Raw genomic sequence first — 16115 nt, forward strand, 5'->3', positions numbered from 1 at the left:
AGTACTTTAACCTCACTTCAGAAATTCCAAGTTTTCAGTGTCTCTCTTACCTGCACCCATCAGCTATGTGTCTGACATGCAGGAAGATTAAACTCCTCAAATGCCTAATGATCACATACTTCATGCCACTCCAGGCATTAGCTCTAGCTGACAGTGTTACAAGCATAATAGCCCTAAGTTCCCTCTGTGTTTGGAGAGGGTTTCTGACAACTGAGGATTTGGAAAGCTGGAGTAACTATACACCTAACTGCAGCAGTGCAGGCATCTGTCTACGCTTGGGCAGGCTAAATTTTAGTGTAGGTTCTTGAGTTATGGATTACAGTGTGGGAAAGTCACATAAAGATAATGATTAGATTTAACATAAGGGCCTACATCCTTATTTAAAAGTTCCCTTTTGTTTCGTTCCAAATTCTCAGCTATTTGCACATGTACTTCCTTCTGTCTCATGTGAATTGTTTGATGTTCATACTGGTTGCGAAGGAAGCTGAGTTTCCTTCCAAAGGCAAGTCAAATAGATAATATTTGAGTGATTTCAGTTTCTAGAGCAGCCAGAGACTGGACCAACAAGTTCTGCAGGTTGCCTTTGCCACATCTGCTCCACTTGAGGAAGCCTGCACAACAGCTACAGCCACTCACAGGGGAGGCAGGCTCCACCCCCCAGATCCCATCCTCTGCTACATCATCTAGAGGATAAAAGGAACACATGGTCCTAAGAAATGAAATGTACAAACAGGTAAAGGTAATTCCTGAATGAACCCACTTTATTCAATAATTTTTTTTTATTCAGTTTTTAAGCCAGCAAGGAATAGTTTCCTGCCTATGTTTATTTCAGCAATACTGATTTTTACACGAATGGAGCTCCCATCATATTACAGCCAGCCCTAACCAAAATTGCAACTTTTTATCCTTAGTTTACCCCTTAGCAAACATTCTTAACAAAAGCATCTAATAGAGAAGATACTACAGAGCATGCTATTTTATTCTAGCTTACAGAATGCAACACACAGCACATAAGATTATGCCTTTCCAAAGGGACTACTTAATTAAAAAAAAAAAAAAAAAGAGTACATATCTTCTAAAAGTGTATTCAAGTGAGTACTTTCATAGGTAAATTCTTGCACTGCAAATTAAGATATCATTGCAGCAAAAGAGGGAAGCTTCAGTTTTAGTTCTTTTTCCTGTGAAAACCAAGTTGCTGCTTCTTTATGAGCTCTTAGAATAAAGATAACCATCCTCAAATCTGTTGAGACGGTGCTTGTTAAAAGGTCCAACTGCATTTTAAGTCAATCCTTCACTTTGGTAGCCTACAGGGCACAATGAGGTATTGTGATGAAGCTACAATGAATATGGCTTTCCTATGTTGATAGCATCATAAGTTTCACACAGGCAATCTGACAATGAGGGGGTTACAATCCTGCAGATACATCACGTAATATATCTTTGCACACATAGATTACATATCAAATTATTGCCATAGCACAAACCTGTGCCATTATGTATCTTATCTAGGACAATTAGGACATACCTGTGCTACATTATGAAACAGGCAGCTACCCAAACCAAGTAGACAGGTTTTACTTAATACTACTAAACTTGTAGGTAGCATCTCTCAAACATACCTAACAATACAACTCAGTATTTGAGTATATACTGACTAGATATGCACTGTAATGTTCATGTAAGAAACAGGACGGAGCTAAATACCAACTGGTACAAAGATTTTTCTGTGCCTTTCCACAGAAGCTGAACTGCAGTGCTGGAATGACAATTTGCTGCATCTTAAGATTATTCAGTCATCAGCAAAATTACATCAAAAAACTTACTTAAAATTCACAGTCAAGATGATAGAGGAAGTTTTTCCAACAGTACTAATTTTGGTTTCAAGTTTAAAGTAAAAGGAGGTAGTGCAGTAAAGTTCAACCCAATTTTACTGATGCCAGGTATATTTGCCAGTGGCCTGTGGGTTGTCTTGTAATGTGATATTTGAAGAGGGTTTGTTTCCATTAGTATGTGTGTGTAAGAAAACATCAGCTGGTCTCCTGGTTTCACATCTTCTCTTTTGTCATACCTGTAAAGAATAGAGATGGCTTATTTACATTCCTCTCTTTACATATTAAACATCTCAATTATTACAAGGCATGTAGCATCATCCAAGATGAAACACAAAAGCAAATGTAACATTCTCAGCTATATCTCTTGATTCAATTAACTTGCATTGGAGGGGGAAATAGAGTTTAGGGAGCCAGTCATTCCATGCAAGCCTTTCTGCTGTTACTGTGATATGAATCAGGATTCCTAGTAAATTTCTCACTAGTCCTCTATCTGAGTTCTGTGAAGAAAGGATACCAGAAACCTTCCATGCCTGGCAGTCATATATTAAAGTTAGAAGCCTCAGAGAATCACATAGAAAAGACCTCCTTGAACACTGTAGAAAAGAAAGAATAGCCTGGCAATTACAGCATTAACTTGGCACTTGTTATTTATGGGTTCAGTTCCATGATCTATATGTTTGGGTAGGTCACTTTGGGTCACCTTCATAGAACTGTTTAGGTATCTAAATATATCTAAATTATTTATCTAAAATATATATAAAGTAATTAATGAGTTCCAAAACTGTTTAACACCTACAGTTATAGTTATTTCTTAAAAGGAATTACATTCAATCTACCTGCAACGGAAATTTACAGGATGAGAAAACAAGTAACTTCAGCATTTGGCAGGGATGTGAAAGATCTAGACTCAGCCATTCTCCATCTGATCTAAGCCCAAAACTGGTCCACTGCCACACAGAGCTGTACGAACCTCTCTAATTTTCTAGAAACTGAGACAGATCTCTCTTGCTGTCTCATGAAGGCAGTTGTACTTCACAATAGTTACTTATTCATTCACTGAAGATAGTCAGGTGCAATCTATAGCCCAAGGGTTAGGATGCTTAATTTGGATATGGCAGCCTGATTGAGTCCTCAATCCAACAACTTCAAAGGGGAAGAATAAGATCAATCCACCCCAAAACACCCTGTAGACCACTGTGAAGTGTGCTTCCAAAAGTGGGAGAGCTGGATTCAAATCTTTGCTCTGTATTCCAGAAGAATGCTCTACACTAATGCTGGGTTAACAGTCCAGAAAACAGAGGTTAAGATGAAGGTTAGTTCCTTTAATTTGTTTATGACAAGACAGTCTCAGGTATCTAACTATAAAGGAGTCAATGCTCTGTAACCCAAGTGAAGAAAGAGCACTCAACCCCTTCTGTTGCCCTTCTCTGTGAACTGCCTTCTACCAGTCTTCTACTCCTGTTCTTAGGCACCTTATTCCTCCCACGGATTTCACAAGCAACTTACTCAAGGCTGTGGCTTTTCTTGCAGGCATAGACACTGGAAGGGAAATGCAATCCCAAGCCTTCATACTCTTAAATGAAGCTAGGAGCAAATCCAGGCTGCACCTTCACCATGTCTGTCTTTGCAGGCCTGGCCTCATGTGCCACAATTCTGTGAAAAACTGGAAACCATCTCTATTTGTATTTTCACAACACTCCCTGCCATAGCAGTCATTAACATTTAAGATATTTTAAACAAGGACTTTACAGCAAACTAGAGGGTTTGTGTGGATTGTTAACTAAATTTTGTTAACATGAGAGAAGAGACCCCAGGCTGACAGAATCCAGGGGTGTCAATAAATACATCATATAATGCAGAATTAGACTTTGCACACAAACAAGTGCTTTCTTCCCCTCAAAACAATAATAACGATAAAAAAATTACATGGCAATTTCATCTAGTATTTCCAGAAAGATCACAGTACCACTTAGGACGGTATGTCCATCCAACAGGCAGAAGGAACAGCATACTTTGTAACAACTCTACCAACTATTAATTTTGCACTTTCTTCATCAGCACATAAAGGGCCTTTCATCTGGCTGCAAGCATGTCTGAATTTTATTATTTTTAAATACTTGAAGCTTACACAGCACATTTATTCCTGGTTCAAAGAGATGGCACTAATTGAAGACGAGATTGTAACACCTGTCCTGTGTCAGAATCTGCATCGAGCTTCTTTCAGTCACCCTTTGAAGAAAAATAATGGATCACTTGCATTTTTCTTGAGGCAAATAGATCTAATCTGAGCATGCCACTGAAAGCTGTTAACTTTAAGACACTTTTATTTATGGATCATAGTTATGCTGATGAATCATCAGCCTTCATAGCAACTCCATCCTTAAATCTGCTTTCACCTGTTGTACAGAGTCTGTGAAGACAGTGAGTTAGTTTTCATCACTTCCTTGGATAAAGGGAAATGGATAGCTGGTGCCACTAAACTTTGCACTATTGCACTGTCAGAAAAAGTGACAGTCCTGTGTATGATGCTCAGCTGTGGATTTTGCCCAATTTTTTTAATGTGAAGCTCTATGATGAACCAGCCCTCTCTTGCGGCTTTATTATGAAAAGTAAAGATAAAAAACTGCTCTGTAGCAGCAACACTATGAAACATCATCCATCAGTGACAGGGATGTAATTTGTTCCCAATCCCACCACACTACAGCCCTGCAAGGCCAAAACAATCCAAAACCCACCAGCTCAAAGAAGCTCACTGAAATTAAACATTGTATTTAGAGAGTAGAGTTCTATTTAGAGTAGCATGTGTACTTAAGTGTGTTCAAAAAACAAAGATTTGAACATTTTAGCTATCACTAATAATAACTATACCGTGTTCTATCACTTTTAGTTTAGTATCTCCTCCTGAGTGCTTATGGCTTAAGACTTTCTCTAGATTGAACATGCAAAAACCAGTTTGAAACAAACACTGGATTGCTAACTGTGAAGGTAATTCAGCTTCAAACTGTCCGTACCATCACAATGTTATCAGAGAGCACAAAAATAAAATAAGCCATAGCTTTTTGTAATTCCCCAAAAGCATGCTTTTACCTTCCCCTCTTGACTTCCAAAATTCTTTTATATCTAAACATAAAAAAAATTACATTTGTTCATCTGATCCTGAAGGCTGTAGATGGAGTTAAATAACAAACAACTCCATGCTCAGATTACTTTTTAAACCAAAATCAGCTTGTACTGCTTTTGTTTTGTGCAAGTATGAAGTGAGGCTTTGTGTCACTTTCTGCTGAATAATTTCCATTAAGATGACATTTTGAATGGGAAACCTGCAGTTCAGCTGAAGAGGAAGGCCTAAGAAACAGAAAGGTGCCTTTTTTGGTCTGCATCCTGCAAAGCAACCAAAGCCATCCCACAAACATCTCTCCTACTATTCATTTCAATATTCGTGTTTGTAGCTCACTGCTGGTCAAGGTAACAAAGCACTCAACTGCTTTCTCTCAGAGCTAAAGGACATGACTGACAGCCCAACCACAGCAGCTTCAATGCCATCTACGTGAAGGATGTTCCACATAAAAGCAGACACACATAAGCTTCACATTGCTACATATCATTCAAAAGCAAACAAACCCCCACAATTATATACTGCTCTGCCAAGAGCAGGAAAGTGTTCACCTACAGCTCTCATACAAAATGTAGTGAGGTATCAGATGTAGCTTTACTAAAGACACTGGTGTTTTAGTAAGCTTATGATTTGTTGCGCGGTTTCTGACTTCTTTAAAAGATTCTATACTACTCAGGCAAACCAGAACCAACTTACCCAATTAAACAATGCTGCTGTGTTCTATTTCTGAAGTGGCAGCGCTACATACAGCAAAATTTTCTGAAGATTCACATTATTCTTCACCTGGCTTAATAAATATGCTGTACCAAACCCTGTATCTGTGATGCTTGCCCCTGTGCATATACAAAAAGAAAAAAGCAGGCTCCTGTCTTCAGATCAAAATAACCTTGTTCATAACATACCTCCAATCTGAATTGATTTCTAGAAACCGAGAAACTCCTGTTTGTGCTGCAGCCACATCAATATGGACTGAGACGTCTACATAAATAAAGAAAACGAAATAGTTTCAATATTGTTTTACGAACACTCTGATCAATAAACTAACAAACAGTAACAGAAAAGGTGCATGTAAATAGTGCAAAGAAGTAATACCCAATCAAAAGAAAAGAAAGATACACTAGCAAAAAAAACCCTGCAATTAAAATTAGGTGGACATACCTCAAGCCATCTTTACATACCTGCTGTTGAAGGCACCAACTCATGCAACTTCTGAATTGCAACACCTCCAGGGTAATTAAAATGTGAAACATATAAAGATGTTCCTGAATAAGCAGCATTAACTAGGAGATGCATAACAACAAAGAAAGATCCAAGTTTGTACAGCCAGGACTTCCGGTAGTTATTCAGACTGTCGAGGAAGGAAAGAATGAGTAAGAATAAACTGTTACTTTTCTTTCATACTGGTCACTGGCTACTGTGATGGAACTCATATGAAAACTCCACTGCTAGGTAATGAAAACTAATGCAAATGTTATTACAATCATGTGTATGGAGTGCATTTATGATCCATTCCTAAAAGACTAGCTTCTAGTGACATTTAAATTAGAATCATCTCATTAATAAAGCTAATACAAGCTCATAAATAAAGCTAAGTATGTGTGTTTAAAACCTTTAGCTATGAATGTAGTCTCTTTCAAATAAGTTCAGAGTTCAACTTCAATTTGTTTACTCAATATACCCAAGCTTAACTATTTAACACAAACTCATGGTTCAGGAGCCCCACCTATTTATTAAACTACCTCCTAAGGTAAGTTAACACCACAGTAGTACACTTGAATATATCTTTCTCTGGTGGATAAAATAAACTGAACTGTAACAGCATAACAGTAAAATCAGGGCTCTGTTCTTGACTCTATCCCAAACTTGCCAAATCATCCTACCAAATTATTTGTCTCCATTTCCCTCGTTAGTCAAATGGGTAAAATGATACAGACCTCCTTTCTAAAGGATATGAAGATTTCAAGATAATTCAGATTCCAAGATGGAAAGAAGTATGTAAAACCAGTAATAAGTTTTGCTTTTTTTTTTGCATTTTTAGAGGGAGGAAAACCCCAACAACAACAAAAAAAAAATAAAAAAGAAAACATAGAATTTTGAACTTACATTCGTGAGCACATTTTAGCAGCCACTATGTTGAAGACAGGGAAAGTATATATGATAAAACGCAGCTCTTTGTGTGGGAGAAATGAATACAAGAAAATAAAGCCCAGTGCTGGCAAGAGTAATATCCGAGTTCTCTTTTCTGCTACACCTAAAGGTACAAATATAATGCTGCATCCCAAAGCACGAGGCAGGGCTGAACAGAAATACCACAAGAAGGGAGAGGTCTTCAAGGTGAGAGTTAAGGATGCTTTCACTACTAATGTGTAAAGTAACTATTCTTTACAGCAGTACACACACATTTTGCAAATACGCAGTATGCTTTTTGTATATCACATTCTTCCAGGCATTTGGTTTCTTGCCTTATCCTTTGAGAAATAAAAGCAGTTGCCTGCTATATTCACATCACCCAAAAGACGCACATCAAAAGGTTCTAATGATGGGCAACATGAAAAACCAAGGGAAGAAATCTGGCTTTACACTGGTGGAACACAACAAAGTCAGAAGATGAGAATTAAAATTTATAGATCTAAGAAACAGACATTGTCTCATAAGCTTCAAATACTGACATACTAAATGAAAAACAGAATTTAACACCATAACTGAGTCTCAGGAATAGGTCACATCAAGTCTCTGCTTTGGCTAGTATTGTTCAATGTATCTTTTTTCCAGGATGTTTCAAAGGATACTCCCCAGTTGGAACTTTTGTTCAAAACTGTGTTATACCAGAGCACTTTCCCCTCAGGCCACACAAGTTGCCTCCAAAATAGAGAATCCACAGCAACCGTTAGCCCTAAAAGAATTAAAGAAATATAAATCTGCATGAATTAAAAACTAGGGAAAAGCAAACTAACACACCCAAATTGCACATTTACTGATGAGATCAATGTAAACTGAAACATGCATTGTAAGCCTCACCCAAAGCCACAGAGAAGGTTGAATCTATCTTGCACTGGAAATGCAGGGGAGGGAGGCACTTCTTAATAGAAGTCTTAGCAGAAGCATGTTAGACAGGAAAATGATTGTGAGAGTCGCCCCACTCTAACCCCAGGAGTGAAAAGCAGTGGTTTCACTGAAGTTCATTTTGAAAGAATATTAGAGCATTAAATGCAGTGGATGGTAAGAAAGCCAGGTTAACTTCAAATGGTACTAAATGTATGTTTATTGTCAAGCTGGTAAATTAAAAAAAATTAATCTCTAGAAGTTTGCTACTATTTATTAGATGGGAGGGAAGAAAGAATAAGGGATGAAAGGCAAAAAGACAGGAAGAGCAGCAAATCCATCAACCCCATCTCCTTCACCCAGCTCTTTGAAAACTGCTCTGGTATTTATGAAGTTAGCCCAGAGAGGGAATGGGAGTACCAGTGACTAATTCCCATTGGACCCCCAAACACGCTGTGAGATGCCTCCAAATGCACGTCATGATTTTATACTGTCTCTACTGCCCATGCTGTGGAAAGGACAGCATACCACCACAGGTCACTATCAGGCATCTGAAAACAGCATTTTTAATTAGGTAGGCTGGCAGAGAAGCCCTCCCAACCCAAACTATTCTATGATTCTATGTGCATATGCATAAGCCTTCCATGGATGACAGACATGGGGATTTTTCAAACTCTCTAGAATGGATAATCACTTAAGCTATTAAAATTGATGTAATAAAGAAACAGAGCTGAACTGTGACTGCCCACAACCCTCTCTCTTGATATCCCTGTCTGCCACACTGTTGTATCCTGGGATTCAGCTTACGGTCATGGCAATAGATACTACAACTGATAATGCATGTGTAGCTACAGCCATGTACTAATTTTACAAAAGTCCATTTGCATATCTAAGCCTTTCTAAGATCAGGACATTGAACTGTAAGCATCTAAAGGCAGGGGTCACAGTATCTTTCTACTGCTCTGTGCACACCTATTTCCTCACATGGAAATTTCCAAAGAAATAAATAACCATGTCACAGCACTGGCATACAGAGGGGCAAAAAAAAAAAAAAAATGGCAAAAAGGGAAAAAAAAAAAAGCCCCAAGGGCCACGTGACCAGAGAAGTCAGTCAAATCTCCAGACTTCTGCTGAATTTAACACATGGCATTTGTTTTTTCCAAGCAAACACTTACCCAGGCAAAAAATTCCAGCAGGAACAGCATGGGAAAGAACTTTGAAAATGGAGATTCGCTTAGTTAATAACGTCACCAAGAGCATGAGGCCTAAGAATATGCAGAGCTCTGATCTGAAGACTATAATTGCCAAAGCCGAGAACCAAATGAATGGCCTTTGCTTTTGCTGTATCCAAAACGTCAATGCCAAGAGCACTGCAAAAAGGAATAAAACACACTGTCCAACATGGCAAACTGTTCTTTTTCTAAACAGCAACACTTTTCTCAATGCTAGCGTCTTGTTCCTCTTAACTTCCCACCAACACTCTCTTGGTCTTCCTACTGTTTCTAGTCCACAAATTCTTCATCTGTTAGAGAAATTTAATTTGGAGTAGCAGCACCTTTCTGCTGCTGAGGCTTAAAGTGTAACCACAGAAGGAATATGTAGGAACTCTTCCTAGACAGTATATTTAATAGCTTTCTGGGGGGATGGGCAGGGAGGGAAAAAAGGAAAAAGTAAAAGCAAACTTTAGAGGAGTACTAAAAGCCTTTCAAACTATGATTCATAATTCTTATTGCTCAGTTTAGCTGAGGAGTTTATTCTCTTGGCTGAGTATATCCTGTATTCGTGATAACAGCAACCCATCTCAAATACAAAAACAAGACTACAGACTACCTCTTGGGAAGAAAGAACTATAAATCCATTTGCATGGTTAGCTGAAGACACATCTCTACAGATTTTTTCACAGTTAAAATCACATTATAACACTATCTAGTAAAGTGGTCATGATTCTAAGGAAAATGTGAAATACTAATAGTACAAAACCATGAAACAACTTTATTTTTAATTAATACCAGCATAAATTATTTGAGAAGTTTGTTACTACACAGTGTTTATCTGACAATTCAACCACTTTTTGTTTTTCAGTTCTGAACTATACAGGTTCTTACACCAACCTCATGATTTTATTAGTTGCACAACTTGCATTGAAGCATTAAGTGACCCAGCTAATATGGTTAATCTTCCCTCTCGTCCACTCTGGGGAAAAACTGTATGTGTAGATGTGCAGAGTAAGATTTTGACTTTGACTTTTTTTCAAAACCTGCTGTATTTGTAGATAACTTCAGAAGAGGAAGGTGAGCTGTTGCGGTGGAGTTTGTTCCACAGTCTCATAAGAAAGCTGTTTCAAGCTGTTTCCTGTGTAGACTAAGTTAACACAGGTTGGGTGGGTTTTTTTATACTGCCTTTTCAACAGCTCTGTTTTATGCATCAGGTATGTGTACCCAAACCTCTAGTTAATCAAAACCAACTGACAAACTCCACAGATACTCAGATTCAATAAAACTGGATTCAGTCATTGAAAGCACATACAGATAAAAAAAAACAACAAACCAACAAACCAAAAAAAGACCAAGAAATAACAACTGCTTCATTAATTCTAGTCTTCTTATACAATTTAATCAAGTGTATAAACCCATTTGGTCTGATCACACATTTTCTGTGCTTTAACACACTGATATATTTGAGGATTTTTATATTTTAGAATTATTCCTAGGTAAATACTTACCAAAAGGAAGTGCAAACACATTAGGGAGGGTTCGTGTACAGTAAAACATCAAATGAAACTGAGTAACAGTGATGAGACAAAAGATTGTTGATGTAGTTGCTCCAAACTGCTTTCTAACTTCTTTCTGCAACTTCCATAACGCGTAAATCACACTGAGCCCCAAGCTTCCTCGGACTATTAGAAGAATAAAAATGTGAAATAAGAGTAGTAATTGATGGATCACTGTCGAACAACCATATGGCATAACAGAATAGGAAGATGTTATGAAGAATAATACTGAAGATAAAACAATATAACCCACTTTGAAGAAAAAAAAGCAACCCAAACCAACAACCCAAAGCTTCCCCATTGGTTTACCTATTTTAATCCATCTTTAACTTGTCTGACACTTTTGCACAAAGATCAATGCTTCTATGCCCAAGCTGAACAGTATTTTCTGAGGTGTACATGGAAGTACATATGGGAGTGTTTTCACTGAAGACACTTGCTTTTTCTACACTGTCTGACATTTATTACCACAGACTTTGTGCTGTTAGTTACCCCAAAGAGGGGCTGTAATTACCATGCTAGCTCCAACTACCTACAGTTTGCAAAATCCCTCAATAAGGAAAAGAATATACTATTTTAAGCATTGATCCAAACACTGAATGTTACAATAGTGTCACAGACATCACCCATTAGTCCAGTAGTAAAAACATCTCTATTCTGAGGATTTAAAAGATCTCGTACCTATCAGCTGGGAGTAAAACTTTGACATTCTTAGCACAGAGAGTATATATATAGCTGGGCTGGAAAGAGCAGCAATAAAAATCGGTCCAAGAAAGGTTCTTGGGACAACTCCAGGAAATTCATGATGGTCATACTGCAAAAAGGAAAATCTAAGTAAGATAGACACATCAGAGACAAAGCAAAATGGGAATTAATCATATTCACATTGCACTTATCCTGCTCATATAGCAAGGAATCATAATCTTTAACAGTATCCAAGAAACAATACCTTTTTTCCAATTTACCTTATCCAAGTCCAGCTGGTGGTACACCACATCATGGATAGCTTGTAGGTTAAAACTTTCCTCCACTTTTGTAAAAGGACAGACAGTTAAATGAACAAAGGCCACAACAATAATTAGCAGCAGCAATGGGAATGGCCGCCCACTAGAGCTCCTCCTCTGACCCATCCTGGGTTTGAATTTCACATATATTCTACTATTATTAAAAAGAAAAACAGAAGAAAATACATTAGTAACATGGCAAGAAGTGTACAGAGAGATTGGTAATACTAGGAAAACATTCTACAGTAACAGAAAAGTTTTTGTTTAAACTAATAAATAATCCATCTTTTTATTTTTTTTTACTATATACAGTCAGTGCATTGAGTAGACAGCCAAAACCATTAGTAGACAGCAGGCACCATTTCAGGGTTTATACCACCTTCTCTAAATGTAATGGCTTTAGTTTTCACCTAAAAAAGCCTCAGACAACACGGACCCTACTTACGAAAGCATTTCCCTTTGCATTCCATAGTGCCATGACTGCTGAGAGTGCCACCTCAACTATGTCTGCATTTTGTGGGTGAGACAGCTTTGTAGTATACTCTTATTTTAATCACACACACTGGATTTACGTATGATCTGGCAGGGGGGTTGGAACTTCATGATCTTAAGGTCCTTTCCAACCTTAACTATTCTATGATTTGTCTAGGACTCAGAAACTAGCGGGAGAGGAACCACGAGGATGAGAAATTGCTCTGAACTGTGTGCTCTGATCTTCTGAGTTTACCAACTTGCCAGTGGCTAGATCTGGACTCGGCTAGTGAAGGATGAATCCCCTTTGACACCATGCCTTACTACAGCATGAGATGGTCTGACTCCCATTCTTTGCGCTCCTGCCCAGAAATGAAGGTCCTAGTGCTTAGTTTCACAGCATTACTGAGTCATTCTTATAGTGCTACTTATGATGTATTTTACCATCATGTATCTAGGTGATGCCAGAACAAGTAAGAATAAGCAATGTCATGGGTAAACAGTTCATCTTTTTCTGGTTTCAGATTATAAAGCGGGGGGGAGAGGTGGGAGAGGGGAGAAGGGGAATTATTTTCCATCACCATTTCCAGTTAAACCATGGTAATCTTTTTAAAGTTCCCACTTTTTGTAAGTTTACAACTTAATAAAAGAAATTTTGGTTACTGTTACTCTTGTTCTGTTCTCACAGAAAAAAAACTTTAAAAATAGCACCTTTAAGGTGCAACTGATGCTTTGGTTAGAGATGTTTTCTCCCATGTTTTGGTCTAAACATGCCCATCAAACAGATTACAATAGTTGGCAGATTTCTAGGATCATTTAGCAACTGCCTCCTAGAATTTATGTCCGTCCTGCTCATTAGCAAAAATAGAGTTAATGTTATTTTCACAGCCAACACCAATAAATCCCTAAAATTTGTGTACTTCTTGAAAATAGCATGTATCTGCCTATCTCTCTGACTGCATCTCTTTCTCATGATTGCTGGTTACAGACTGCAACTTAAGCTCCAACCCTGGGCTCAAAGACAGAGCCTATATAAACACAACACCCCATGAAGTGGGAAGAAGTCTTTTTAACCTGTGCTTAGTATCACTTCTTTACAAGGATGGATAATGTGCTATGCTACGACAGAATCCTTTTCCACAGCTGTAGTAAAAGAGGTACAGGACTGACACCCAGGGCATTTCAAGAAGTATTTAGCAGGAATTAAGCCTCTGCAGGGGGCAATTTATCTTGTACAAATTCTTCTTTCTAGAAAGCTCTCTTGATGAACTCTTCCAGTAAACACAAAGGCATCACATTTCTGGCCAAACTTACCCAAGTTAAAAAGGGACACTGAAGGATCACTCCACCATTGCATATAGCAACATGGGCATTGAGTAGCTTGTACTACTCTGTCTGTGTGTAATGCACCAGCAAGACAGGTGTTCCTCACTCCCAACTCACAGCTTCTTAATGTTTCAGATATTTTAGGACCCGATGAATCCTTGTGAAAGGATCCAAATGCGAAGAAGCTCTTACGTTTTCCGTCTTGACTTTGTCAGTAGTGTAATAAAGAGATGTTACCTTCACCTACAAATACTTCATTCATTAGACTCTGATCACTCTACAATATAGCCTGCTCCCACTATCTTTAACTGATCACCACATAAATAATCAGTCCTCAGCCTCCTAAATCATCAGAATGACAGTGAAGCTACACATTCCATACACAGTTTACCACAAGAAGTTCTTTTAATCTTCTTGACTACAATCCCTCTGTTTGCCTGAAGAACATAAACTTGCCAGCATATTCATAGATTTGGAAGATAATTACATGCATTATACATAGTGGGATTCCCTCAAGGGAAACATGCTAGGAGATAAAAACCCAAAGCATGAAGACAACACCTAGGTTTCTGAGATAAAACCTAATAAATTCAGTGGTCTTGTCAAGACCCAAGATAACTTGCTCTGTTGAAAATTGATTCTGGCAAATCTCAAAGTTCAAGTGGAATACTTGCAATTACAGATTTTATTTTTAAATGCCACACCCACAGAAACAGATTTTCACTGAATAAAAACATTTTAATAATGAAGGTAAGAGGAACATCATAAGCAAATACAAATACTTTTATCCATCATTAACATTCCAACAACTTTAGAAGAATCTTCCTCAAACCTGTACAACATAGCCACACTGACTCCCCCCCCAGGCTCTACATTAAGACTAAATCATAGAAGAGCAGAATTTTTCAACACAAAGATCTCATCTCTTCCTAGGATGAAACTGGGTGAAAATACACTGGTTTTGTGCATTAAAAAAAAAAAGCTGAAACACTTAAAAATGGCTTATTCTTTTTTCTATTGAAGTGTCATTAATTCAAATAATGGACTTCTGACTCTTTCCATGGAAAATCCACCATACTTAGCTCACATTTTTCAGATATGCTTCAGTACAAATATGTTACAGTTTGGCAGCCAAAACATGTTGAATATGTCTACAGAGGCTGCATTTCACTTCATCACATGCTCTGTATGGAGGCATCTAAGCAGAACCGCCATAAGCATCTCACCGTGAGGTCCTCCCTCTTTGGCTTGGCCAAGCTTTGGTAAAACCTATGCTGTGTTATCTTCAATTTTCATGGTTTGTTTTCCTTTGCTTTAATAGCCCTTCCAACTTTGCTTTAAAGCTAACTTAAGCTAAGTCAGATTTAAAGCTTGCAGTTACTGGGACTGCTTTATCTTTTTTTCTAAGAAGGAACATGACAGTTGCTATTCTTATATCATAGACTGGTTTGGGTTGGAAGGGACCTTAAAGCTCATCTAATTCCAAGCCCCCTGCCACAGGCAGGGACACCTCTCACTAGACTAGGTTGCTCAAAGGCCCGTCCAACCTGGCCTTGAACACTGACAGGGATAGGGCAGCTGCAGCTTGCCTGGGCACCCTCAGAGTGCTAGGGCCTCGCCACCCTCAGAGAATTATTTCATCCAAATGCCTTATCTAAACATACGCTCTTTCAGTTTAAAGCCATTGCCCCTTCTCCTATATACATGTCGCCAGGAATCAAAAAAGAAAAGGGAAAGCTTTAGCAGATGAAGCCTAGGACATCACCAGGTAGTAAGATACAATGAAGCTACGTAAAGTATTACAGTTTGGGTTAGAAACACACAGAATGCTCTCGTTAAAAAAAAAAACAAATCTAAACAATCCAACACCCCACGCACGCCCTCTCCTTCTGCCCTCCGCTACCGCAGCACACCTACACCCGGCGCGCTCGACATGGGGGTGAAGTTTCTCCCCCTCAGGTCGCTCCGGTGCGGCCCTGGGGGGGGGGGGGGAGTTCGGCTCATGACGAGACCACAACACCGCCCACCGTTCCTGAGGGCACCGCACCGCGCCCGCACAGCACCCCGCGGCGGACACCCAGCCGCGACAGGCGCCGCGCGGCCCCTCAGTAAGCGCCTGCCCTGCCCCGCCCTGCCCTCTCCCTCCCGCCGCGCCGCAGCTACCGTGCCCACGGGTGGGGGCCGCCTGGCAGCGCCTCCGCGGGGGATGGGGTTCCGGAGCCGCCCTCCGGCCGAACTGCAGCAGGGCTGCGGCGAAAGAATGGGCCCTCCCCGCTGCCCCTCACACGACCGCTACTTCCCACCGCTCACCGCCTCCTTTCCCCGCCCCGCCCGCACGGGCGCAGCGCCCTCCGACCGACCCGCACTCACCGCCCGCGCTTCCACGTGGCCACCCCGCGGAGGGCGCCGGCAGGAGGGGACGGGAGGGGGGAAACAGCCCCGTGCCCACGTGACCCCTCTTCGGCCAGCCATGTTAGCTGAGGGCAGAGCGCGGCCCCTGCAACGAGAGGGCTCCGAGGAGGCCGTCAGGTAAAAATGGCGGGTGGAGCTGAAGC

The 16115-nt window shown here is 39.7% G+C and overlaps 1 protein-coding gene across 5 annotated transcripts; it reads right to left on the reverse strand.

The window, feature by feature from the left end:
* Positions 1 to 743: 743 nt before the first annotated feature.
* Positions 744 to 16084, reverse strand: ALG12 (ALG12 alpha-1,6-mannosyltransferase). 5 transcript variants are annotated; one of them, XM_062634206.1, is made up of 10 exons: positions 15931 to 16084; positions 11725 to 11917; positions 11441 to 11573; positions 10712 to 10885; positions 9165 to 9359; positions 7737 to 7840; positions 7051 to 7274; positions 6126 to 6295; positions 5850 to 5925; positions 744 to 2068 (listed from the first exon to the last, which is right to left on the reverse strand). In XM_062634206.1, exons 2-10 carry the CDS (start codon positions 11887 to 11889, stop codon positions 1837 to 1839), a joined length of 1473 nt encoding a protein of 490 aa, XP_062490190.1. In that variant the 5' UTR covers positions 11890 to 11917; positions 15931 to 16084; the 3' UTR covers positions 744 to 1836. The 5 variants fall into 5 exon arrangements, with proteins under 5 accessions (XP_062490190.1, XP_062490192.1, XP_062490189.1 ...); XM_062634208.1 differs by having other exon boundaries at positions 11725 to 11914; positions 15931 to 16040; XM_062634205.1 differs by lacking the exon at positions 15931 to 16084 and adding an exon at positions 15724 to 15878.
* Positions 16085 to 16115: the final 31 nt, after the last annotated feature.

This window comes from Pezoporus occidentalis, unplaced genomic scaffold, assembly GCF_034315485.1.
Source record: "Pezoporus occidentalis ecotype Australia unplaced genomic scaffold, CSIRO_AGI_Poc_V1 ctg42, whole genome shotgun sequence".
Classification (NCBI taxonomy): domain Eukaryota; kingdom Metazoa; phylum Chordata; class Aves; order Psittaciformes; family Psittacidae; genus Pezoporus; species Pezoporus occidentalis.

What these genes read in the sequence shown, in the direction of transcription:
- ALG12 (XM_062634206.1), bottom strand. Translation starts at nt 11,889, where the DNA reads ATGGGTCAGAGGAGGAGCTCTAGTGGGCGGCCATTCCCATTGCTGCTG. An exon ending in ACAAAAGTTCCAACTGGGGA is followed by an intron (nt 7,275 to 7,736) that starts GTATCCTTTGAA and finishes CTCACCTTGAAG; the next exon opens with ACCTCTCCCTTCTTGTGGTA. An exon ending in GAAATCAATTCAGATTGGAG is followed by an intron (nt 2,069 to 5,849) that starts GTATGTTATGAA and finishes TATTCTTTACAG; the next exon opens with GTATGACAAAAGAGAAGATG.